This window comes from Hetaerina americana, unplaced genomic scaffold (genome assembly GCF_022747635.1).
Source record: "Hetaerina americana unplaced genomic scaffold, ioHetAmer1.1.p SCAF_5, whole genome shotgun sequence".
NCBI classification, from domain to species: domain Eukaryota; kingdom Metazoa; phylum Arthropoda; class Insecta; order Odonata; family Calopterygidae; genus Hetaerina; species Hetaerina americana.
In genome coordinates this window covers 80,856,928-80,884,660 of record NW_027287095.1, presented here as the reverse complement: position 1 = coordinate 80,884,660, position 27,733 = coordinate 80,856,928, and the positions used below count along the sequence as shown (strand labels likewise).

The 27,733-nt window shown below is 36.4% G+C and overlaps 2 protein-coding genes across 2 annotated transcripts in view; both read right to left on the bottom strand.

Moving 5' to 3' along the window:
• Window positions 1–8,797, bottom strand: part of xmas (RRM_XMAS2 and SAC3_GANP domain-containing protein xmas) — a 32,263-nt gene extending 23,466 nt beyond the window's left edge. Inside the window, exons 1-7 of the mRNA XM_071592137.1 lie at window positions 8,424–8,797; window positions 8,067–8,272; window positions 5,692–5,936; window positions 3,114–3,352; window positions 2,785–2,921; window positions 2,218–2,433; window positions 482–750 (exon numbers count right to left, since the gene is read on the bottom strand). Of these exons, the coding sequence (XP_071448238.1) occupies window positions 482–750; window positions 2,218–2,433; window positions 2,785–2,921; window positions 3,114–3,352; window positions 5,692–5,936; window positions 8,067–8,272; window positions 8,424–8,580 (1,469 nt within the window). The 5' untranslated portion in view covers window positions 8,581–8,797. The remainder of the gene's footprint in view (window positions 1–481; window positions 751–2,217; window positions 2,434–2,784; window positions 2,922–3,113; window positions 3,353–5,691; window positions 5,937–8,066; window positions 8,273–8,423) is intronic.
• Window positions 8,798–13,750: 4,953 nt separating this feature from the next.
• The window catches only part of spdi (split discs), a 442,952-nt gene continuing 428,969 nt past the window's right edge, over window positions 13,751–27,733 (bottom strand). The window contains exons 11-18 of the mRNA XM_071592136.1: window positions 26,935–27,123; window positions 25,977–26,246; window positions 24,545–24,707; window positions 21,264–21,560; window positions 20,219–20,485; window positions 17,637–17,795; window positions 16,814–17,091; window positions 13,751–15,100 (exon numbers count right to left, since the gene is read on the bottom strand). Of these exons, the coding sequence (XP_071448237.1) occupies window positions 15,011–15,100; window positions 16,814–17,091; window positions 17,637–17,795; window positions 20,219–20,485; window positions 21,264–21,560; window positions 24,545–24,707; window positions 25,977–26,246; window positions 26,935–27,123 (1,713 nt within the window). The 3' untranslated portion in view covers window positions 13,751–15,010. The remainder of the gene's footprint in view (window positions 15,101–16,813; window positions 17,092–17,636; window positions 17,796–20,218; window positions 20,486–21,263; window positions 21,561–24,544; window positions 24,708–25,976; window positions 26,247–26,934; window positions 27,124–27,733) is intronic.

Below are 27,733 nucleotides of genomic sequence, written 5' to 3'. Positions count from 1 at the left end.
AAAAACCATAAGTTACAACGATTTAAACAATAGCCTACGCAAGAGCCGATATATCGGCCCGCCGCACTTTTCGCCAGGGATACGAAAGCCGATATATCGGCCCGCCGCACTAAGAGGGTTAAAATGTCGAGTAATATGGCAATATTCCTGTTCTAATGATGCTATTTTGTTCATCACTCCAGGACCCTGTTGTCTTTCTATTAGATGTTCATACAGTAATTGTTCAAATTACCTAAAATAACTTCTAAGAAAATTAGATATGGATCAATCATTTGGAAAACATTTATTTTTGGTTTTACCAATGAACTTTTTCTTAACATCAAGTTTTAGATTAAATAATGGTACCATTTAAATACAATACCATTTCCTAATGGTATTGTATTTAAATACGAATGACAAAGAATAAGTCCAGTAAATTCATCACAGGACCACACAAAAAAATGTGCATATAAAACCAAACCAGGATGTTTCAAAAACTTACCACATAAAATTTCCGTCTCCTAAGTTCATTAAAATAATATAACCCCTGAACTCTGCTTCATTGGGGCAGTATTCTCCTTTCATGGCCAAGTCGTGGTACAGATGCTTCAATGTCTGCAGACACTTGGTGAGGTTCTCATTGTTAATTTTCTCATCAAACACAGTAATGTCCTCGGAGACCAAGCGCTCAGAGCAGTGTATGTGAAATCTAGCACACTGTTCCACAAGATGCACAGAATCTTGATCACAGAGTTGCTGCTGAGTTATATCCTGGAAATGACAATCAAATTAAAGAATTGGCGGAGACTGCATCAGCAAACTATGAACATGTTCAACGAAACCTTCAACATTTAATTTTATTCATTCGTGTAAAATTGTCCATCAACTGGAGACTCATTCATTAACTCGACTGGCTGTTTGTGACCATCAAATAATTACTCTCTGCACTACATGAAAAATACTAAAGACACTAGACAACTAGTATAGCTTTTAAAAGGCAAATGTCACATTTATCAATGAATCCTTTATTATGTCATTCTTTCCTCAGTTAACATTTGAAAAATATTGCAAAAAATGATTTAAAAAAAAACATTAAATTTGAAAATTGTAGCAACAAAATTTCCAGGAAATTTTGTTTCTGCATTTCTCCATTGACTTTATTACATGGAAACTGTTAATTGATTTAACTTTTTTAAATTCCCTTCTTTGGCATCGAATTGAGTGAAGATGAACACTTTTACAGAAAATAAAATTATCTGACTTCTGTTCGAGGTGAACTAGGATGGCATCCATCAACCCAGGCCATAAAACCATAAAAATAAAATGGCAATTGCCATCTCATTTTTGAATAAGGTAAAAATAAAGGAAATGGTGAGACAAAATATATGCATCCAATAACCCTGTATCCAATAATAATATTAAATAGTATATTATTACACTGATGCCTGATAGTGATTTGTAAATAAATCAAAACATCAGTATGCAGATGACTTTTTTTTTACCAATATCCTCAACAACCAAATTATCTAGTGTACAGCAAATTATTTTGTAGTGTAGGCATTTACCAAGGTTATTCAAATATCTCAATTAAGCTTTTATAAGGAGGGAGTTCATAACATGAACGTTAGGTAGGGATAAAATGAAAAGTTTAGTAAAAACTTTTACGTGGAGTTTGGTATCGTACAGAGCACACTTGGTCAACAAAGCAAGATGATAAGTGTTGATTGGAGGCTTTGAGATACTGGGAGAAGGATGATGGAAGAGGTAAAATGGACAGAAGGGGAAACAACAAAAAAGTACTAGGTAAAGTCGGGAAGGATAGAGGTTTGTTGGGAGAAATCTAAAAGAGGCAGTAAAGGTAAGCATAGAGCAATGTGATTGGCAATGTAATGTTGAAGACTTGTGATAGAGGGGAGAACATAAGGCAAGAGAAGCATGGGGAGGAAAAGAATGAGCATTTTGGATAGAATGAACAAAGGTAAAGAGTATGCAGAATTGAAGATGGGTTTTCTTTGCTATAGGGTGTCAGGTTATGCCTTGATAGGTCAGGCTTAAAAATGTAACTGTGTTCAGTCAGTGTTCATCCAAAACATGCATTTAACAGCAGACTTCCACATAATAATACTGACAAATTATCTCAATCCGCCCAAAACTCACATCTAACCTGAAAAATACCTTAAATAATAAAAAGATATTCATACTATACATTAATCCTTACACGAATCTTTGACATGTTACCTTTCGGATTGCCCTTGTTCGGTCCCAAACATAGAAATACCAATCACGAAGACTGTCTTCTTTTCTTTCACTCATGTCCATTATATTGCAAACCATGTAATTCATGGTCATGATTAGGACCTTTGATGGCCGGAGCTCATGCGGGAGGGGTTCCTCCTGATCTGCAGAGCTGCGGGAGTACTGCTTAATGGCCACGTGGTGATTCATACTATATTCCTGGAATATAAAGCCTTTACTGAGCAAAAGTTTGTTCAATATATATTTCGTGACCACACAATACATTGTTGCCTACTACTAAGAATGAAGAAGAGTTCAGGAGACTCATTTGAATAAGATATAAATTACAAGTAGGATTCCAAATTTAATATTTATACATAAACTTCACAAAAACCCTTTACAAAAGGATTCAGAGTCAACAAGAAGTTTTCCTAGTTTTCAATAGTTGCATGCATTTTAAATGCGTTCAGCGCTTAATCCAACTGCAAATTAACTGACGTCCATAAAATCCTCTGAATTAGAAATATGCACACCTCTACTAAAAGTTATAACATAATGAAAATACTCAACCTTTGTCTTCTTCAGTTCATAAGAATGAACTTGGCGCTGACTCTCCCTCAAATATCGCTCCTTCTCTGGACACATATCAGGGCAAGTGCCATGCAATCTCCCGGCAACACCAAGTTTCTTCTGCTGCTTCTCTCTTTCTGTGAGTGAATAGAGAACAAAATGTAATAAAACCTCAAATGTAACAGCAGCTATGGCTAAGGAGTGTAATTTTTCACTTCCAATGACTTTTTTAGTTTTTTACATAATTTTCCCTAACTTTGCCATATGATATTGGTAAAATTGAGGAGTCATATCAGTGTACTATCTCAATGAGTAAATGAAAAACTAACCCATTCTTATCAACTTATCCCTTGCTTCCAAAACTCGATACTTTTCTTCAGATGTTTTAGCTGGCTTCTTTAAAACTTCTTTCAGATCCATTATAGTGGCATTTTTGCTGAACACTACATCAACAACTGACGGAGCACTATCTGGTTTCTCCTTCCTCTTGCCTCTTGGTCTTGCGGCCTTTGCAGGTTTAACTTCTTCTGCTTTGCTCGGTGATGGTAATGACTCAGCCACTTTTCTTCTAAAAAATTAATAAAAGCAGATAGATGAGCTCTCAGATCTGCATACATTAGTGGAATCAACTTCCTTTCATTACATGGAATGTAGGATCTATGAATGTTCCATAGCAAGTACATGTTATACATAGATTATTAGCAACTATTATTTTAATCTTAGAAAACAAATGATGAAGTCATATACATGGTAGGGGAAGAGAGACAGACAGCTGTTATGAGGAATTCGAAAAAGACAAGGCAAGGAGATGCAAAAAATACTGATGGGCAATAGGATGCTGACAATGGTAATAGAGGGTAAAATGCTGGGGAAGAGAGGTGGAGGAGGGAAAAGAAGCAGTATCTCTGTTGAAGTATGGGGAGGTAGACAAAATGCAGATTAAAAGAATAAGTAATAATAATATGCATAGGGTTTGAGGATATTTTATGCCACATTAGTTAGGGTTCATTAGTAGAGTGAGGGGTAGTGCCAGGGTCCATCAAATAGCTACTATAGCCAGGTATATTACTGCTATTATTTTTAATAACTTACCTTAATCATTTCAATATGATCCATTTTAGACTTATTCAATGCTTTTACTAACTTCAATAAGAGCATTAAAATAAATGAATATATACACCAATAAACAAAGCATGAGTGTAGTGCAAATTAATGAATGTGAATGAAGTGGGGAAAAAAGAAAATGCCAAAACGGTACATTGGTTTTGGCTGATTTCCAAAACTGAAAATCCCAAAACAGGTGGATGTGATACAATAAGAATACATATCATTGCAACAGCAATAGTGAACACACCATATATTTGTACAAAAAAAAAAGTTTTCACCAATCACATATGCTGACTATGATCCAATTATTGTCCTTCTCATCCACAACCATCATTCTAGTTTTCAGTCCAAATGCTTCCACCATGCCATGAAGGTCTTTCCGAAAATTCCCAATGGATGCCTAAATCAAAGACCCTAACTAAACATACTACTTTATTGCCAAATCTTACCTAGCAAGGCAAATGACTTGTTACCGTCAGATAGACTAACAGGATTTTCTGCATGCAATATTATGCATTCATCCTGATTTATCTCATATATTTTAACAGGACCTATTTTTAAATATAAAAGCAGGTCACAACTGCTGATCATATCAGGTATACAAAATATGACGAATTTTGGGTCATAAGTTTTCTATTCCATACCAAGTTCAGGTCTTAGTAAAAATATATACAATGTCTGCTCTCAGTGATAAATATTCAGAGTTGAAAAGTGGACTGAATCATGAACAGCATACACCTAATATCCCAGATTTTTTTGTTCTACAAAAGTCAAAAATAAATAAATTTTATGCGTTCGTCAACAGACTAGATGATTACACTACTATAACACCATTAAATATATATGTACTCATGAATTAATCATAAAACAGCAACAATAATATTTCTTTGCCTCTCCTAACAAAGGACAACCTGGCATCTGACACTACAATAAACCCTTCTCATTCAAACATATGAAAATATAATTTCTTTTTGAAGTACCCCCTTCATTCTGTGTCCTAACATATTAGCATAATTTGACAATATTTCTATGCCTCCCAAACATCTTCCCATCACTTTTTTCCATGAAAGGGACAAAAAAATGTTTCGAGGTCATTGGTTACAGCAAGTGTAGATCCAGAAATTAAAATCCGGCATCTGCAATGGCTGACAGGGTAATTCAATAATGTGCACAGTGCATTTTATTCATGCAAAATTGTATCCACTTCATGGACATTCAGATAGTATCAGAAAATGTTATTGGTGTGTACATGATAAATCAGAGGAATTTAATGCTCAATATACCATGAGAAGAATATAAACCATACAGCAGTATATCTTGCCCATAAATATTTGGACTATATTATAAAATTAGGTAAATACTGTGATGGTGTTTGGAAAACATAAAATAACTTTCAAACTTTAAGAGTGAAATTGAATGGCAATTCATTTGTTTTCATAATTAACTTCTAAAAATTCCTATAAATCGCACCATGCCACATCATATCAATGGGAAGTTTGAAAGTGTACACAATTTGGCTGGAAAACTCTATCCATCCTTAAGGGAAGCAGGCCGTGTAATTGGGACCTTATAATAATTACTAAAAGCATCATGGTGTTATACTTAATATTACAACTTGAAAAGTTTCCATGGGTCTGAGAAAGGTCAACAACAACTTAAGGTCAGGAAACAAACTTAGTGGTATTCAAAATTAGAGTGTAGGAACCACTCAGGAAGGTAGTTATTTCTGGTTTTCTTTAACAAGAGGGTGCCAATAAGAAGTGAGTTTGGGATTTACAAAATTGCAAAAGAATTTCAAACCTCGCAAAGGTTCGGAGAGACATCTTTGTTTCTTCTTTAGTATCTTCCTTGACATTTTGCTCATCGATGGTGCCACCTGGTTTCATATCCTCTTTTGGCTCAGCTGTGAGAGATTTGGCTGCTGCTGGTGGCTTGGAGGCTGTGGGCGACTTGGAGCCTTTGGATATTGATGACTGGCTCCAAAATATACTAAACCGCTTTGTTCCAAAAACTCCACCATACTTTTTAGCACTAGCGGCAGATTTCTAATATGGGAAGAAAGGAATACTTTATACAAACTCTACAATACTTAAAGCTGAAAAAGTCACTACTGAAAATAACCATGACCATTTAGGTGAGATATGGTTTGTCTTTCGAATCTGGGAGAGAGGATGATATATCACACTTATATTTTTGTTTTCTTGCAATTTTAGAAAGCACAGTGGTACCATACGCATTATACTAGTAAACAGTAAAAACTTCAAAACTGACAGAAACATCACAAAAAGAGTTTTATTGCATTTATAGAAGCTATGGTGAGTTAAAAAAGCTTAAGTATGTGTTGTGCTAACAAAATTTTTACAGTAACATTTATTTTAAGCACCATATGTTAATATGCCAGTTAACCAAGGTGAGAAAAGAAATCCAATAAAATGTTCAGGCATGCTGGGATGTGATAATCATCAACATCTAAACACTTTTCCTTAATTTTATTTGCATAATCATAGATATCAAATAATATAATTATCACTCCTGAAAGCAAGAATTATAAATAATTAAGAAATTACATTATCACTTAATGGAATCAACAAAAATACTTGGAAAAATATATCATTTCATACAGTAAATCCCCTTCATATTATTAATTCAGTCAATATTCAATTGAAAAGGTATTGCTTATATATGAAACCCTGTGCAAGAAATATTCCTTCTCGTGAAATACCTTTATACCTGATATTTGCCTGAATATGAATATTTTTAACGTAGATTTCCAGTTCTCTCAGTATGGCAATTTTTTTCACTTGATACTTACAAGTGACAACAGTCCATAGCCAATTACCTTCCAACATTAATTTCGCCCATATAAAGGATTCACAACACTCCTGACATGTCATGGCAATAGAAGTTTGAGACCAATATAATACACTTTTTGACATGAGTACAAGGTCAGCTCAAATGAAAGATTTGAATGGAGAAGATGGAAGAGAATGCAGTTGAATATTACAATTTTCTGATACACACATTAAAATCTGGTGCTCAATCAAATCCATTCAGAAGGTATTTTTGAAAACTTATATCACAATGCCAGCCTTGGACAGTCTGCCTATTCTTTTAATTAGCCAATTAAATCCAGCCACAGACTACATAGACCAAGGTAAGAAAATAAAATGCACACACAGTGGCAGATGGTGTGAATGAGAAGGAAGAAATTCAATATAAAGAAAAACAAATTTAAGTTCACAATTTTTCAGCCGGTGCATGGCCAATTATTCAGGTAAGCTATCACTTCTAGTATAAGAACATGATAACATTCTCAAATTTAGCTTCCTTCATGCTGAATAAAAATGCTAATTACTAAAGGTATATTTTCAAATGTTTCCCACTCAAAGAAAGATTTATTTGAAAGAAATCAGTCATATTTTATATTGGTGGTCATTGATCCAATATCTCAAGGTTACACGATGATCAACACAAATGAACAAATTCAAACCCAAGAAACAGCAGATCAAATGGGATTCTTCTGCTCGAAATGAGTTGTTGAAACACTAAAATTAGCTGTCTAAATCATTGACAGCCTCCCTACTAGATTGGTAAATTCCACTGGAGCAGAGGATGGGTCTCTTAAGGAAGAAACCAAGCTTGGAAGGAATGTAAATATGGATGAGAAGTTTATAGTGTGTGATCCCAAGGAAAAGGAACTGGAACACAGAAAAGACTTTCCAAATGTTGGGTTGGGCTCATCAACTTTTTAATAATACAGCCAAAGTGGGCAGACATTACCATTAAGTGTGCAGGGCATTAGATATTTAACCATTTTCATTGTTTGAGATTAATTATCTTATTTTGCGCATTTATATGAACGATTTGGGCAAAACCACTTTGGCAAGTAACATCATAGTATACTGGTAGTGTAAGCACTTTGGCTGTTAAGAGTACTGTTTGTAGAATGCGTTTAAATACTGTTTCTCAGATAATTGGAAAGTTACCTGATATACATATACCTCAAGCAACTTTTATACTGAAATCATATTCATTTATTTCTTTTAAATTTCAAATTATCTATTAACACCTATTTATCTAGAGATACTACCTTCTACATGACTTAACCACACTACCACATTCGAAGGGGCTTTAAGGAACAGTTGGCTCACCTAATGGTCCTTAAGCATACTTACATGGTCCTTAAAATGAATAGTGCACGCCATTTTCTTGAAACTCATGTAAACTCGAACAACCTCTCCAAATTCAGAAAAGTAAGTTTTTATCTTTTCTTTGGTGTTCATTTCTTCTGGCAAGCCACTGCAGTAAATAGACTTTATCAGTTGAATCTCATCGGGAGTAAGCAATCGCCTCACACTTGATACCTGCTGTTGACCTTTACCTAAATAATTCCACGATAAAAATATAACCACAATGTAACATGGAGACAGTGACATAACGAACTCTTTGATGCATAAATTAAAGTCACCGTCCACATACTCTTTAAGAAAACAATAACATTATCTTTGAACAATAATGGTATGACATATTACCCTCTGGAACCTTTGTTTCTATGCCCTCAGTCTTTGCTGGAAGAGTTTCAACCACCGGTGGAGGGTTTTCCGAGGTTGGCTCAATGCTTTCACAAGTGTCTAACATAGGTTCATCACCAATAGGAGATTCATCACATTCTATTTCACCTTCTTCCATTTTAAACTAATGCAATACAGCAACAGATAACGGTAGTTAAGTATCAAAATATTATGCTATCACGATTTAAGTTATACACTGTCTGAGAATTCGCATGATTCCAAGTTAGAGGCATCAAAAACTGCTCCATTCTCAAATTTCCTTTTATCACTTGTTCTTTCCAAACTGAATAGGAGCCATTTGCATTTAATGTGCGCTGAGCTAAGATTTAAATTTTAACTCAACCACAACATTCGTTTCTTTGAATTACGATGTGCTGATGTCTATCGAAGTTATCGATATGATTTGGCGCGAAGTTTACTGGAGTTTTGGAAGCCCTAACGTAATGATAAACGTCGACAAATTTTCTCTAAAACTTACATCTTATTAAAGCAGGAAGCAAATAGCTAGAGTTAGCATATTACTTTAATTTTGTATTTTATCTTTCAAAAATATAATTATAGAAAATGATTTCATTGCGTTTTTGTAATTTACCAACATTTTTAGGCTCACGAATGATGTGTCAGAAGCGAAAAGAAAATATCCAATCCGAACAACACAACATGTGAATATCGTTTGGTTTTGTTGAGTGCGGGTGAAGTGAACCAATTTCAAGACATTGACTGTTTTTTTTACACATTGTCTCAAGTGGACAATAAGTTTGGTCGGGACAGCTTAGATCATGATCCGCGTAGTGTTCGGCCAAGCCACTACCCCAGAAATTATTGCAAAAGTTCATTAAATGGTCATGGAGGATTGCCGACTGAAAATTCGAGAAATCACTGAAGCTGTAGGGATGTTATCTGAATGGGCATATGATATTACATTTTAACAGTGAAATTGGGTATGAGAAAATTATCTGCTAAACGGGTGCCGTGACTCTCGACACAGGATCACAAACGCATCAGAATGGTATTTTCTACATAATGTTTGACCCGTTTTAAAAGCATCCAATCAGATTTTTTCACCGGTATGTGATCACAGATGAAACATGGGTCCACTCCTACACCCCAAAGACGAAACAGCAGTCAGGGGAGTGGAGAAATGTTGACTCGCCACCACCAAAGAAAGCGAAGGCAATATGGTCGGCCGGAAAGGTGATGGCTTCAGTTTTCTGGGATGTAAAAGGAATTATGCTGATAGATAATCCTCCCACTCATTAAACAAGTACTAGAAAATACTACGATAACCTCCTGGACCAAACTACAGCAAAAGAAACACGAAAATAGCACAGGTTTGGGAAGGAAGAGTGTTTCAACAAGACAATACAAACCTTTGAGTGTAACCCAAAAACTCCCATCCTCAAACATTGAGGATTGGAGTTTTTGTGGTATGGAGCCAGTCAATGAGACTATTGTTCCCCCGTGAAACCACAACCAATGCATCCAGGTAGATCTGCAGCTTGAAGGCCCACTGAACTCGCATCCCATCAACCAGGGCACTGTTTGGTCAAATTTTCCACACGTGCAGGACCTCTTGATGAATGTCAAAGGGCACTGTCATGTCAATGATGTATACTGCACCCCTCGGCACCTCCCAGATGACTAGGTCTGGCCTCATGAGTGAAGGATCACCTGGCACCCGCTGATATCCACAACACTAGTAGGGCTGTCCTCAGGAGGTCCATAATTTAGTTAAGATGTCATCACCATCTGTTCGACTGTGGTGATGATGTGAGGCAGCGTCTCATTCACCTTGCCCCAGACTTGGCAGCGGGTGTCTCCCAGTTTTCTTACCAGGTTCAGGAGCAGGACATTCAGGAGGGAATAATGAATGAAATGCCAGTTGCAAAGCTAGATGTATCTTTACCCTACTAGACCCAATGATTCGACTCCAGGTGTGGGTAGGAGGCATTGAAGGCATTACCAGACTAGCTTCGGCCTGAAGCCCTCTCTGCTGCAGGCATTATATAGCATTAAAGGACCCGCTTCATGTTCCACCCAGGAAATTGTGATGCTTATATTTTGCCTGGTCACCTATAGTACATGCATTTCATATGAAAAGATATTGATTGGCCTTGTCACTGTCACATTGACAGGTGGTTGTCTAATGGTGGTTCAATAAATTTCAATTCTTACAGAGTATTATTAGAGGAACATATGTAGATTACAATCAGGACATACCTGCCTCTTTCGTAGATTTTGAAAGGGCATTTGACCGAATGAAATGGAAAAAGCCAACTAAAAAAACCAACAAACCACAAAAAACAACAAATATGTTACAGAAAATAGGAATAGATTGGAGGGAAAGGAGGCTAATCCATAACCTGTACATGTCTAGAGCTGCTCAGGTGCGAGTGGAGGACGGAGAATCCAGATGGGCAGTGTTAGGATGAGGAATAAGGCAGAATTGTTCATTATCATCTGTGCTGTTCAACGCACAAGCAGAGAAAATGATTAAAGAGGCATGGTAAGAACTGGAGATAGGAATCATAGTCCCTGGGGAAATAGTAAAATCAGTTCGGTTTGCTGATGACCAAGCTTTAGTTTGCCAGTCAGCCAAGGGGATGAAAGTATTAATGAGTGAATTCGAAATTCAGTGCGATAGATATGGGATGAGAACCAACATAAATAAAACAAAGGTTATGCAGATTCTCAGAAAGAGAAAGTCTAAGCTTAGTGTGGAAACAGGAGGGCAAAAGTTAGAGCAGGTGGAACAGTTCACGTATCTTGGAAATGTTTTGGACTAAAATGGGTCAAAGTAGTAGGGAGAAGAATTGCTAAAGGCAATTGCAAGAGGCTTTCATGAGGAGGATGGTATCGATCACAGGGACATTGAGTAAGGAAGTTAAGAAAAGGCTTGTCAAAACTTTTGTAGGGAGTGTAGTTATGTACGGTGCGGAAACATGGTCACTGAAGCAGGATGATAGGCGTAGATTGGAGGCTTTTGAAATGTGGTGGTGGAGGTCAAGTTGACAGAAATGAAAACTAATCAGGAAGTGCTATGTGTATGGTAAAGGAGGCGAGGTGATTGTTGGGAGAAATTATAGGGAGGCAGGAAAGATGGATGAAAAGCATGTTGATTGGCAGTGGGATGTCAAAGACTGTGATAGAGGGGAGAATGTTAGGTAAACGAGAAAAGGGCAGGAATGGGATAAGGATGTTAGACGGGATCAAGAGAAGTACACAGAGATAAAGAAGGGCTTGTTTTAGAATAGGATGTTGGGTTGTGTTTTGTTACAAGAGACCAAATAATTATTTTTTAGTTGTCTCCATCCAAATACCTACCACAACTGGTAGATTATCTATAATTATAATTACAGGTAATCTTATAGTGCCATTGTATGTAAGAGCATTTTGTCTTTTATCTGTTCTTCTTGTGTATGTATGAATGTATGAGTGACGTTGACCAGACTAGACCATTGCCACCAGGACAATGGCCTAATTGCAACGATATAAATTCTTAGATAAAGAAATAAAAAATCTACATTAGACTCCATAGCTATACTGGAGAATACCAATGAGATAACTCATCTCACTCTTCAACAGGGAAACATTAGAATTTGTTGAGTATATACTTGACTTAACACATCTATCCAAATCTGTAATGAATCTGTCTGTTCAGTTCTACTACTCCCCCATTGCAAATGCAGTATAATATGAAAGACTCTTCATTCTCGGGATGTCACCGCATAGGTTGTTGAGTCAGAAAAACAACCTACGCGGTGACATCCCGAGAATGAAGAGACTTTCATCTCACCGCCGCGAAAATCTACGATCCCATATTGCAGGATAATATATCAATCCACTGTGCCTGACATGTGATAATGCAAATGAAAGTTAAGCTCAGATTTGAATTTCTCTAAAATATAAACATGGCTGATTTTGCATAGATGAGAATTTATCAACAAAACCTCCAATACTGAAAATGAATTTATACCTTCAGTTTTTTGTAGCTTAAAAAATCTTGTATCATAAGAAATATCAGAATGTGCCAAATAGTAGTCCTTTAACCATGGAACATCCTCAAGCCACCCTATTGTAGATTTAAAGAGCATCTTTAACCAAAAAAAAAACCCCAGGAGAATATTTACTTCCATCCCAAGATAGTTCCCAAGGTAAAGTTATGAGCAAGTGAAAGTATAGAGATGGTAATGCATGAACTAAGATGCCAAAAATCAGGAAATGATGCACACAAGCACTGAAAATAGGGAAAGGAGAGGAAACCCAATTCACAGAAATGAAATTCAACTGCAAGTAACAGAGTTATCCTCTGTCATTTCAGAAGTGGTACCTAAGATTGTAGAGACAAAAATAAATGAGTCCAGACAGGCATAAATAACAACTTAAATGAGAAACCCATTTAAGCATTACACTTTGGACAAAAATTCAGGACAAATTGAGTAGCTTCAGGCGTGATGTGGTGGAAGTCAAACAAAATGAATAACTAATCGAAGCCCTTTTCCACTTGATAGAGACTATCACGTGGAAAAGTGCTTTGATCAGTTATTAAAAAATTCAGGGAATGATTTAGACAACTTTGTGCAAGCAGTATAGGAATAAAATTTTAAAGAAAACTAAAGTTAAGCCAAGTCTTAAAATTTATTCTTTATTCAATCTGGTTATAATTCAGATCATACAATAAACACAGAACTGTTAATAAATATGATCTGAAACAAAAGAAATGCATGATAAAAAAATTGTAACAATCGGTCACCTGTGAATGGGGTGAATGATTTGCTGGATGATTGCACAATATTCAAATTAAAAATATAGAAATCATCCAAGGAAATCAGTGTCTACCAGGTGGATAGTTTGCCCTTCTACTAACCCAAGGTCATGCATGGTTCCTTTTCACATCTTGGGCATGGTGGTAGTGTAAATTGGTGGTCCAGCCCCTTAGAAGTTTTGACGGCAAGCTAAGTGCCTCATTACAACATGAGGGCCACTAGGGATTTCAAGAGAACATAAAAATGTATTTGGATTCACATTCTACGCAAGACTCACCTTATTTACATTCAAATATCTCCATACATCAGCAAGGCATTTTTAGAGCGAAAACACAAGCTTTGTAGGCAATAGTGACAACATGGGACAAAAACTAAAATTAAGTGGCTGGCTCACTTTCACCACCACTCATTTAACCACTTTACAGAAGCATGGGGCACTCTCCTGTTCTATTTCTAAATAAGTCATATAATAAGTCACTTCATAGAAAGTGTATTAGTACCATAGCTTTATTGTTGCCCATTAAGACCTCATAAAAAACAATCTCCCAGGTGCAGGTATCAAGAATTATTTATTCACGGCTGAAAAAAAGTTAAAATAATAATTATTCGTGCAATAGGTGCTCAATAAAATACTAACACAATCCTGTACTTGTAATTTCTTTATTTTTTTCAACAAAACTCACAAAATTTTTCTTTACCTCAGATGCACTGGCAAGTTATAAAATAAGTAATATGATGACATTTGTTTTTAATACTGCTCCACAATTTCACTAAAATATATCAAAAGCTTATATATCTTATGACCCTAGCATGAGCTAATAGGAACAAAACACTTTTCTTGCAATTTTGATATATACAGAGAGAGTTTCCTCCTACATGAAGAACATCGAAGAAGACAAATAAATGACATCAACACAACTTAAAAACATTCATAGGAATATGAACAGGAGCAGCAAGTACAATGCTCTCAATCTTTCTCAATACAAAAATCCACCTTCTCTCTTTTTTAGTGGACAATGCTTGGATGGAAATACATAAAGAGAACATTCAGCAAACAGAAACTTCAGCAGCCTGAACTGCATAATCAGTCTGACAAATATCACAGACTAAATCATCTTCTTGAATGCCAATATACTCTCCTGCCATCAAGTTAGCTTGACTAGATGAGTAGCTGAGCTTCTGGCACAAGGGGCTCTCCAAAAATAAAACTGACAAAGTATGCATCAACAGCCATTGGCAGGAAGAAATCACCACCTTGCCCACTGGGGCCCTCTTCTCCCCAACCCCAAAAGTAATCTCAAAGTCCCCCATTGAAATCAACCATCCCACACTGCTACAGCATTGAAATTAATTGGGGATTAGCAAACAACATCCAATTACAGACGTTCACCAAGAAACAGTAAAGGCATGCTAATCCTCCACAGAGCAAAAAAGCATTTTAAATGTCATCTGCTTCACTGCTCATCCAAACAGATGAGAGAGCGTAAAAACTACAGAGGCTCAACATTAAGAACTGACGTGGAGGAATCTTAGCAAAGCCAACGATTCTACCATTCCACTTATAATAGCTTTGCCACTCACTCACTTTTGCAAGTTGACAAACAAACATGCACACACTCACATATACACAATTATACATGTTTATCTACTGTAAGCACACCATTACTGAAGATCTTCACAGCTGAGCAGTCTTTGGTAAAAAGCTTTAGGATCAGATGGGACACTACATTCTCACGATGAATTCCAAAATTCAAGGCTTTAAATATCTTGCCTCTCCTTTAATCACGTCTCAAAGTGCTTGTATATCGATGTGACGTACGACATCACCTGTTGCCAATCTGGACGTTCCAGCTGAATCATTTCATTGATATTCTGTAAAATGCCCAAAAAAACTAATTTTAATCAGAGTTTTAGAAGAATTTGATAAAAGAAATGTTATGTTAGTAAGTGACATTTCCACAAAAAACAAGCAACAGCACAGAAAAACACCCCTAAGCAACATTATTTAAGCACCTCTAAAACTTAAGTAACAGTACAAATGCATCCTCACTCCTGGATCCACATTAACTTCATCGTTTGTTGTTTCTTGAACAACAAAGGAAAATTATACAAGGATTGTATAAAATGTATCGGTAACAATTTTTTCCTGATGTGACTATGTCGCTGTGTGCTTCCTAGGTGCAGGCTCATCAGTGGGGCATCTGACCTTCAACATACACCAAGCACCAGTTGCCTGTAAGCGTTCATTCAGACTAGAACGTATTTTTAGTGGACCCCTGTTGAGTGACTCCGTGCAAGCGCAAAATGCAGTGAATGATTGAACAGCAGTACACCATCAAATTTTGTGTTCAACTGAGGATTGGGTATGGAGACATTTGGCATGATTCGCCAAGTGTTCAAGGATGAAAGCATGTCACAAACTGCAGTTTTTAAGTGGCACAAGCTCTTCAATGATGACCGAGAGAGTGTAGAGGACTAGACCCACACTGGACGGCAGTCAACGCCAAGAACTGATGACAACATACAACATGTGCATGAAGCGCTGAACTCAGACTGTTGGCTAATTGTGCATTATGATTGCAGATCGTATCGGCATTTATACAATGACAAAGCACACCATTATCACTGAAAATTTGGCGATGCAAAAGATCTTCGCTAAACTCATCTTGAAGGTCTTGACAAACAATCAAAAGTAAAGTCGAGTGTCTGCTTGCAAAGACCTTCTGAAATGCATTGAAGATGACCCTGACTTTTGGAATAGTCCCGAGTTGGCACCAGCATAATATTTCCTACTCCAAAAAGTGAAATCCTTCCTCAAAGGACACCGCCAAGGGACCATAAGTGCCATCAAAGAAGCTTGCATGTGCACTCTTAAGGAACTTCTGGAATCCAACTACCAGGGAGCCTTTGAGTCGAGGGAAAGCCGCAGGAAAAAGTGTGTTGACGCTAAAGGGATGCGAGTTGCAGAATTTTGAAGCTTTGTAGCTATATCTGAAATTAATCTACTTTTCATAAACTTTTCCCGATACTTTTTATACAAACCTTGTACATGAGTCACCTGATGAATTGTAAATTAAGTTAGCCAAACATTCATCATCTCTAGGCCTTTTTTTAAAACTGCATAAATTTCTCAATCATTTTTTAAGTTGAACTTTTATTAAATTTAGCTTAAAATCATAAATTTTCACAAAAAATGTTGGATACCACAGACATTTCAAAAACAAGTTAATCTTTAATAGCCCCTTATAGTAAATACACATTGCACGCATGCATATCAATTGCATCAATGCATAAAATGCATTGCTGCAATTGATGCTGCAAATACTGCAAGGTATTCAGTCATCCAACACACACATGAGCCACCAGAGTCACTGAGTCTTTGAATAGCCAAGTACACTAGAGAAATATCAGCTTGATAAGATTGGTTTGGGTTTGATTTGACAAATGCTTGTGAGTCCCATACTGCAGGTTGAGATAATTCAGACCATGATATTAGGGTGAAACCAAGCCTAGAAGTAACCAAATAACGAGCCTTGACAGTTAACTATTTGTATCCTTGAGCATTTCAAGAAAATGAATACTTACCAGACTTGTAGGAATCCCAACAGACTCTGCAGCAGAGAAGGCGAGAGAAAAGTTCTTCCTCTTTTCAGACGGAGTGAGAGAATCATAGGGGATGCGGTCAGCCAGGTAGGTGTGCAGTAATGCACAAAATGCCAAACCATCATTCCATGAGCTGCTGAAGTTGGTTATGTCAATATTACGGTAGCCGACCGTCTTATTCTGGCACCACTTGAGCAATGCATTTCGGCGGGACCCACCATTCCTCACCAGGGCTGACAATGGGTCTTTCCTCTCAGCTGCTGTAAATGATGACGGCACATGATAGTAATTAGATAAAGACTAAAAAGGTACCACTCACATGAATAAATCTCAGTCAAATGTACAGCAAATATTCAACTGAAAACAGTTACTGATCGAAAAACCAACCACTGATTTTTTCAATAGCCCCAAAAAAATATATTTAATTTTGCAAACAAACTTAGCTTCTATTCTGGCAGATATGGTAGCTGCATTATCATTATCAAAAGAGTAAAGGTATCTCAAATAAAATAAATCATGCTAAATTACATTCTTGTATTGTACTTTTCACATATAAATACTAGGACTTCACTGAAAATACTAGTATTTTATTGTATAGTCCTCGTATTGGCATGCTAGTACTAGTACTTCAAATACTGGTGCTTCATTACCAATGATTACATTTTAATTTCTTTGTTAGAAATATCTAAATTCTTGTGACTTGGATTTTCTTATTTATAATACAAGAGAGGCCAAAACTATGTCACAAAAATTTTGCCAAATTTTTACAGACAAAATGCAAAATAATTGATAACAAATAACATACTCAGATCTCCATAACTGTTTCTCCTGACAAAATCCATTTTGTTTGAGAGAATTGAAACAGTATTCAGGGGAATGGACTCATCACTGTTCTTACTACAGCTAACACCCCCAGTGCTTCCTTTTAGAGAATCATGCAGGCTTGGCTTAGTGTAAATGCCATCTGTAATGATAAGTAGAAGTTATTGGTAATTCAAACATTGTTTCATGCCTAAGTTTCATATGGAAATGAAAGATTAAAAAAAAACTCTTTAATATAAAGAGATGAATAGAAAATACATAAAATTCTCTTTAATAGAGTATTACGATAAAAATATTTTATGTACTTTAAAATGAGAATTAAAATTTTGGTTTATCCAAATAATTAATGCTTCAATGGCTAATGCAATGTAATGATTCACTGGAGGGTGCTGAACTGCGTGACTTTTGATGGTTGAAAATACAAATGTGATTACATAATAACATTAAAGACTACAATTTATGAGCAAGTACATATAACACAGTAAAACTATAACTGGAATGATCGCTTCTTCAGTTCCACTGGTTTCCACAAACACATCAATCAACTCAAAGATTGATTGATTTGATAAGTGAGGGTAGTGACTATGACACTGACACTGGCTATGGCACTGGCTAGGACATTGACTATGGCAAGTAAAAGTTCTAACAGGGTAGGGGGGTCAATTCCTTTGCCACCTGTGGTTTTTAATGAAACCTGGTTCCCAAAAAACCCCACAGCTTAGGTAAAGCTGAAGGTGTTCAGAGGCATCAACAGGAAAGCTCAACCTACTGGTCTACAGTGCTCCTTTTCATAAAAAATACCCACATATTTTGAATGGTGAATTTTATGCTACAAAGACTATTTGGATTGCAGCCTCTTTTTAGCTGTGCCATTAGGTTTAGGCCATAGTAGTTTTGGATGGCATTCCACTGCTTAACATGCCACAACGATTGGAATTCTTCCAATGGCACACACTTGGCAATGAATAAACATTTTAAATATATTTCAACAACTGATGTCCACTTCAGCCATGAAATTTTCAGACATCCTTTTTATCTCACAGAAGAGGAAAGTACCGTCAAATTTATGAGAGAATAAGCACAGCGAATGGGCTGAACCCAAAGAAAGAAGGATCTGTTTGAGAGAGAGAGAGGCATTGAAAATTTAGAGAATGGCAAACAGTTACACGATGATGATGAGACCCAACCTTGAGCCTTGGTGACCTTTGGCAACCAGTGATATGTCCCATATATTGACAAATTTTGTGAAAGACAATGCTTCAAAATTTCAGAAAAATAACACAATATTCCTAAAATTTCTCATAGACATTTCTCCCATCGCCTGGCATATTATTATCCCAAAAAATGCTTAAATCTAATCTCTCACATTTTTCGATACGCAGTTGATTTAATACATCATTCTCTCCTAATAAGGACAGGCAGAACACTAAAAATAATTCTTCAAGCATGTTGCAGTTAATTGTTCTAACAAAACTAAATATGTATTATCAGCCAAAACTAGAGCCTAAACACATTGGATATGACACCACAATGCTCTTGATTATGAACTAGTTGTGTTTCCGAAACAATGAAAAGTTTTTCTATCATGACCAAAATCCTAGATGAAGCTTCTATGCCATCCCACCATAATAAGTCATTAGAGGACTTCAAAATTTCAAATGGATGGATGAAAGATTGGTGTATGCGAGAGAGATGGGTGATCCTAAGGGTTTTTCAATTTGCTTGAATATTAGCAATACTATATCAGAAGGCAAGTATTACCTCTAGGCTGTGACCAAACTGAAAAAAATAAATCCTCAAAATTACCTATAGCTATACCACTTCAAATAGTTGACTGATTATTACCTAGGTTTCAATTTAAGGCCTGGTGATAAATGATGCAGATCTAATTTTAATGTATTTAGTAAGTAATACCAAAATATCAATCATGTACATTGTGGCGGTTCATTTGTTGATGTAGCGGTTCATTTGTTTGTGCGATTCAGGGGTGTGCCGCGAGGTGTCACCCTAGGCACGACCTACGAGGAGGCATTTTGACCCACGCGGAAGCAGTCACGCCTCAACCCTCGCCGAGCGTTCATCCCTCTTGTGCACGTTGCGCCCATGGCATATATCTTTCCGTGTTGACCTTGGTCTGTTATCCACAGCACTCAGAATAAATCTGCTGTTCATTCAAACGCTTTATATGTGCTTTATTAGTATTTCCTAGCACCGCCTGCGCTAAAATAATTTCCAGCACTCCCACATACATACTAGAACACTATAATTATGGTGCTGTTTTCATAGTTTTTATAACCTTACCTAAAATTATTCCTTATATCATACCAATTATTGCACTACTATCCCATTTTAGCTTCACAATTCATAACTTCGTTTCAAGTATAACTTTGAAAATTAAATCCATACTTATTTTGATTTTAGCTTTCAAATAAAACCAAATCAATACAAGTCTTCTTCTTCAAATTGATCAGTATCAGTGATACTAGGACATTATTTAATATCATCACTGAGAGACCATCAGCCGGTATTTAAACAATATTTTTAAGAAGTGTAAGATTTTGTTACCTGATACAGATAGAGCTTTCCTCTGGGCACGAAGGCTTGCCACTTGGTTATTATTCTGTTGCTGGTCACGCAAGGGTGTCTTGATGCTGCCATTGCCAACAGTGAACACATCAGAATCTGAGGAATCAGTGGGTATGGTCTGGCTTTGAGTATTGTTTGAGCCAGGATTTGCAGAAGTCAGAGCCAGTGATATGCTTCCTCTAGGGTCTGCACTTGTAATACTGCTCAAGCTGGAAGTGGAACTACTTCTGCTGCCACCCCCAGGACCTGATATTGCAAATATATTTTTGCATTATTATTTAAGGTAAAAGCAAAACAAGATTACAGCATAATGACTCCTCACATATACCTATCATTTTTCTGCAACTGTCACTCTTTCTCACATTAAATTTTGGAGTATTCAGAACTACTTAGTTGAACTTGCCATATCTTTAACCTAACATTATTCACAAAATATGGCCTATCTTAAGTTATTTCTCAATATATAATCTCTTCCACACTTTCGTTCTCAATTCTTGATTAACTGAATCTCCCACATGCACTATTCTCTCCTTTACTTCCATTTGATTCACTCTTAAAATTGCATGGTTGATACAGAGGCTAAAAATAAGCTAACTTTTCACATGAAGTCTGAAGATTTCAATTTATCATGCAGAAGGCAATATAGCTCATGCACATATTTTTTACTAAGAAAGGGAAGAAGTCTGATTAAGGTTTGCAGTATTTTAAACTCTTTATGTTATCAGTGACGGCTGACAGAAGACAAAAAATTTCACTTGTATATTGTTTTTCTCAATGTTACCATTAATATTTTATTACATCTCTACTTCTGTCATCACTACTGTTACTCAACGGTACAAAGCATACTTTTCTTACTTTCCATTAGCTTTTTCATATCCACCATGAATCATGAAACTTAAAGACTGATGCGACCACATCTCTACCCCTCCTTTATCACAACAGCCATCGGACTGATAATTATAGGAATTTATATCCAAAACAGTGAATAAAATTTGATTAAAAAATTGAAGTCTCTAACACTCACCAGCTTTTACTTGCTTGGTGGCATTTTCAATGCTCTCAATTAACGACTTAACAGACAAACGACTGTCAGCCCTGGAGATCCCTCCTGGCTTCTGCCTTCGCACGGCCATTGCTTCCTGCTGCTGCTGCATCACAGAGCTCAAAATGGCCCCAACGTTGGCCCCCTCCGAGCCTGCTGTCACGCTAGCAGGCGGGGCAGATACCGTGCGCAGGGCTAGTCCTCTGCGCTCTGTTTGAGTGCTCAGAGCTGAAGAGGTCGAGTTAGTGGAGGGAGCTGGAGACGAAGATCTGGGGGAAGCTGTGAAGGTCAAACAAATGGAACTTGTAAAACTTATGGGCCAGCAGTTAAGAAATTCAACAAAGAAGCAATGTGAATGTTACTCTTGACAAGTTGAAAGAAGCTTTAAATGACAATCTAAGAACACCAACATATTAAAAAATAACCAAAACTACTGCAAATAAAATTACCGAGAGAAGAATGACAGTTTGAGAAAATGATATAAAGATGCAAGATGAAACAAACTGGTACAGATGTGAAAATAAAAATTTTACAACAAACAGGATTACAAAAAACACTAATGCTAAATTTAAAAAAAGCAAGACAAAATGTGTAGCTTCAGTGGAAAGGAAATCAAATAAAAATAGTGGTGCCAGAGGTTAAATCGATCTAAATGTGAAAAAATTATGATAAATTCCAATAAGAAGCTTCTCATGAGATATTGTTGGCAACAGTTCCATGAAACCTTCCTTTTTTTAAAATTGTATCTATATTTCACATAACAAGAAGTATTTATTATGAGGGCTACTTGCAGGACATAAGATTTATGCAATAAAGGCAGAGTAACAACAGACATCGTGAAAGAACTCCTGATTCAACAAGTTTAATTAAGAATGATTTTATCAATAATACCTTGCCCAACACAAAATTTTAATGGCATCGCCTCCCTTATGCTACAAATGAACCCCTTATAAATAAATGCACAATAAAAACTATACCATTAAATATGTACTTCAGCCATTAATAATCATGAAACACCATAGATTTGCTTATTATTTCTCCTGTTGATTAAAGTTAAGTGCACTGATTTGCTGACTCCTCTTCAAGGAGTGATGTGACAAACAACCTTGAGTAGAGACCTCCGAAATTCTTGAATGGCAGGCACTGGATAATAATGGCAAACATTTTTCAAGTAGGAAAAATTGCCCCATTATGTAAGCATTGTTGAATAAATGTTACATCAACTCCCGTGAAAAAGTCATAATACTGGTCACAATAATAAATAAGTGGTCATAAAATAATTCATTTAATTCTTTAACCACAAAATTAGAACCACCTGCTCTTCATGTGAATCCTGGCCATGAAGACCTTGTAAATATTAGCCCTTAAAATTAAAATAATTTGAAAATAACCCACAGACTTTAGTAAAACATTAACAACCTTCATCAAGCCAATCACCAGTCTTCAAAACCATTTGTAACGTTAGAAGAAGAACTTGACTTAAATTAAACTATAATATTGAGCAAAGTGACTCAATGCAATTTTGGCAAGTAGCGGTTTACCTTTCAAACACAATTCCATGAGACAGTATGGCTCTTCTTAGCAAGATATGATTCAAATGCCATACCCAAAACACTTTCAAATTTTCCACCCCAGTAATAATATCATTTCAAAGTCATGAAGTCAAAATTAGTAGCAATCTAATATTGAACATTCACTTAATTAATACCATTATATTTATCCATTGAGAGATTGATATTACTTCATCCTTCCTCATTACTGCTAGGAAAATCTCAAAAATTATATTGTGGAGGTAACACCATGATTCATGAGCAATGTCATGTTTCCCATGCCAACTAGATTTCTAAGACTCTCACAAAAACCTGAGTGTAGAATTTTCCCCAATCAAGGAAAGCTATTCATAAAATTCTGCAAACACCCTATCAACATATGCATTCCTGTAACATTCAAATCCAAAAATCTACAATCTTAACATTTCAACAAATACTCTCAACCTGCAAAAATCCTCAAATTTTCCCCGCAAAGATTCTCACTTAATTCATTTACATTATCCAGTATATATTTTACTTTTCTACCGAATAGTAGTAAGTCATATTTTTTTAAATATGATACGTATGTGATGAGCCCTGATAATGTTTTAAGGATATCCAAGAAATTTATATGCAACAACAATCTACACAGGATAGTGATAACCAAAAAGGCACAGGAAAAGCAGTGAATGATTGATACAACAATGTTAAGAGTGACGAGCAAACATAATACATTACAGCAAGTTATAAACATCTTGATGCAAGTATTGGGACTAAAAAACAAGCAAAATAAAATGTAAGGGATCCCTCGAAATTTTCTTTTCAAAGCCTTCATGCAATTATAATTTTAGAATAATTGGCAACTGAAATAATTATCAACATAGGGAGGATGGCAGCAAAGAAAAGTATAATAACAATGACAACCTAATGAGTCTAATTTCAAGAGTTTTTCGCAACATCTAACAGTAATGCTATCAATTTCATCAGAGAAATGTGTGTTTATACCTAAGGAAAATATTATCTAGCCCAGGGAGATGATGGCAACCTAAGACAAAGAAGGCATGACTAATAACTGGCTAGTAATCAAAGACACTGCTAACAACTTGATCTAATGTCCATCAAAAGGATGGAACTTACTCAGAGTCGTCTTCACCTTCCTCTCTTTCTTCCTCTCAGTTTTCCCAGAGGTTTCTTTACCCCCTTCTTCCTCCTTCCCCCTCCCCTCACTGCCCCTTCCCATCACCCCAGACCCCTCCTTCACGTTGGACGTCGGCACTACCGTGGAAACAGATTCTCGGGACACTTTTCCGCCCTGACCACCACCACTTCCACAGGCCATAAATTTAGCCCTAGCACGATGGAATGATGTCAGCACCTCCTCCCTCATTAACTGTAACTGTGCCTCTTCGTAAGCACCATTCACATGGCACCCAATCGGAGTGGCCGAGAAGGACCGGGCGGCACTGCCAGCACAACCTGTCGTCTTCCCCCCTGGGCTTCGCATGGCACGTGCCACCCTTTTGATGCCCCCACCGCCACTCTCCTTGGCTGTCCCCACTGCTTGACTTGCAAACACAAACACTTTGGATTTCTTTTCCGAGGGGCTTTTGGGCAGTGAGGGGGAGACAAGCACGCCACCCTGGATGGGGGGCGTGGATGGAGAACTGGGGCTCGAGAGGGAGAGTGGCGGGACGGGGAGGGAGAGGAATGAGGGTGGGCTCATTGGGGGCATACCTTTTAACTTCTCTGTCTCCACCTCAAGGCCTTTTATCTTCTCCTTGAGGCCACGATTCTCCAGAACATATTTCTCCAGCTCCAGTTTGGCTTCATTCTTGAAGTCGTTGGCTACTCGTACAGTGACAAGAAGGTCAGACTGAAACCTCTCCCACTCTTCATTCTACATAAAAAAAATATGAGAAATTAGAATGGCAACAAGTGAAACAATTAAGAAAGTCTTCATATAAATGATACTTTAGCTTAAGAGTATAATGATAACTCAGTTTTCCTCGTTCACTCATATTTTTCATTTTGGAATTTTGTAAGAGAGATACATATATAAATAACAAATGTCAGAATGCTATGCATGGATTTTAACATTAATATCAATTAGGAGGCCTAACACATACTTAGGATTACATCCCCCAAGATCAATAGTAATAAAAAATTAGAGATGAAATTTATTAATATTATTTTGTTTAAAGATATGCGCATTAGGTTGTCTCTTTTGATTCAACGAATGATTCAATTTTCATTACAAATACACTTATGCAGTTGTAGTAATAAAAAAAGCTCAACAACTGAAGTGAATTATTTCTCCGTTTAAAGTGCATTTCTAGGAAAATATGAGAGACGGAAATTATTGCTGTAAGAATAAAAATGAGCTTGCATAATTTATATCTTCTCAGCACTTGGTGAAATCAATCACAGGTAGAAAATGTGATTCGATTATCAGGCCCAAATAAAAAATTAGAAAACCAGTCATTGGATCATTTTCCATAAAAAACTCACTCAGATATCAAAATTTTAATCTGGCCATCAACTATGCAAGAAAAATTACAGCCCTACAGGCATTTGCTCCCGATGGATCTTAGTTATGAAAGCAGAAATATGTCAACAATTGTTGAAGCATAAAGCTTTTTCTACAAGACTTGATACATGAAGATTGAAGTCAAATATACAAAGCTATTATTAAAGTTAAGCTTGCACATTAAATCACCACCTTGTAATGGATAATAAAATAAGTCTTTAGCTTCCTACCCTCCGATAGTGGTAACTTAAACATGACAATGGTGTTCATGTTCTTCTAAGTTAACATTAGAGTCGAGACCAAATGCATATCAAGAAACAATTGAGACATTATAAAATTAAGTAATAATTTTGTAGTATTGTTTCACTTTACATAATTGAAAACAGCACTTACTATGAAAATGAGATGAGTAACATACATGAATGCTGTGTCATATAAAATTAATAATGTTCATAAGTGATAAATATACAATGTCAGAGAGTCCATTTCATCTTACTTCCTGAATTAATGGCCCATTTACTCAATGAAAGGATATATTCTTTTCATTACTAGGGCTTTTGTGGAAAGCAAGATCCAAAATAGTTTAAGAGACTGCAATGTATCATACTACCTCACTATTTTTCCCCTATGGGCACTAACCTCTTCTTTGCGTGTTTTCTTTTCCTCCTCCAGCTCAGACTTCAATTCAGTTACACGCCTCTCAGCATCCACGGTGGCGCGTTGTGCTTCCGAGAGAGCTGCCTTCAGAGTCCGCTTGTCCTCCAGGTGGCGCTGGCTCTGCGCACATGCTCCTGCTGCTTCCTCTGTCTGCCTACGCACTTCTTCAGCCAGCAATGCCATCTCTGATCTTCCCTGCTCCAACTGGTATTCCAAATCACTCAACGCAGATTTGGCATTGTTGCGTGCAACCTGACACAAACACAAATCACTTATTAGAACTTTTATTTATTTAAATCAGTTCCTTAACACCTACTACTATCAATGTCAATCCAGGGTATTTAGATATTCAACAACTTGTCTTTTCCTTAGAAACTCATGTGGTTCTATCCTTGGAAAATATGATGACACATGATAGGGTGGCATATTTGGGGTTCAAAAGACACATGGTCTACCAGATGGTATGTATTAAACAATGTCTAACCATAAGGCTCTTAGAGAAAATGAGAGGCGGCTTGACTTATTGTTCTATGTGTAATTACAGAATTAATTAATTTAAAAAAATTAATGAAGAATAGCATTATCATGAAACCTGGAATAAAAACAATTATAACCAAAACTTCGCAAAGCAGCCAATATGAACTAAGTGGGAGTCTAATAAATCCTTACTGTGGGTGAAGAATCAGAAAGATAAAAATTTCTGGACAAAATATTCTGACGACTGAATTAAAATATTTTTTGAAAGCTGCACCCATCATGCCCTGTTTGAAAACTGCCTTTGAAAGTTGTGTCTTATTCTCATTATTAATAGATTATGCATCATCAACTTGTATCACTGCAAACCAAAGTTTTTATATTTGAGCCCAGCTTTAAAGCAGTGTACCTTATCCCTTGTACATAATCCTGAAAAAGCAAAGGCACTAAGAAGAGCAGAACAAACCTTGCATTCCTCCTGGAGTGAGCAAACTGAGTCCTTCAGACGAGTCACTTCACATTGACTGTGGGACAACTTCTCTTGGAGTGAGGCAACTTGACTTTCTAGGGCATCTTTTTCTTTCCTTGCATGGTCCAGCAAATTATCCAATTCACACTTATCCCTCACTTCACGGGCCTGCTCAAGCTCTTCAATCTAAGATAGGTTCCAAAGATGTTTAGATTCAAATTAAGATAAATATCTAGCGAAGTGGAAACATGAATAAAACTGGGAATGAATCTTATGCACCAGTTACCTTTTGAAATTACCTATGCATAAGATAGGGAACAGATATTCATGAACTGATATTACACTTTTAGGTTAACCACATGCATTATGTTTAGTAAATGATTTCAAAATATTTACATTATTTGTAGATACTACATGTGGAGTTGAATGAGTTAAGTCATTCAAACTCTGTTATGGCAATTAATTCTTTGTAACTTTGATAACTGGTAGGGACCCTTGATAAATATATAATGAAACAATTAATTATTAAATTTATGGCATATAATTTATCATTCAACTATTATCCGTATAGTGAAATATGCCCTCTGGCATGCTAACATCATTTATTAGAAACATGTAATACACACTAAAAAACTATGGAGACCAAAAAATAGCTTAATCAAAAGACCAAAACCCATAATTTAAAATAAAGGAGCGTATGAAGCTCTGTTCTAAGGAATATGTTTCATGAAACAAATCATGATGGAAAAATGAAAACAGATTTGGGACAAAGAATAAATCACTTAAAATGGCCTAA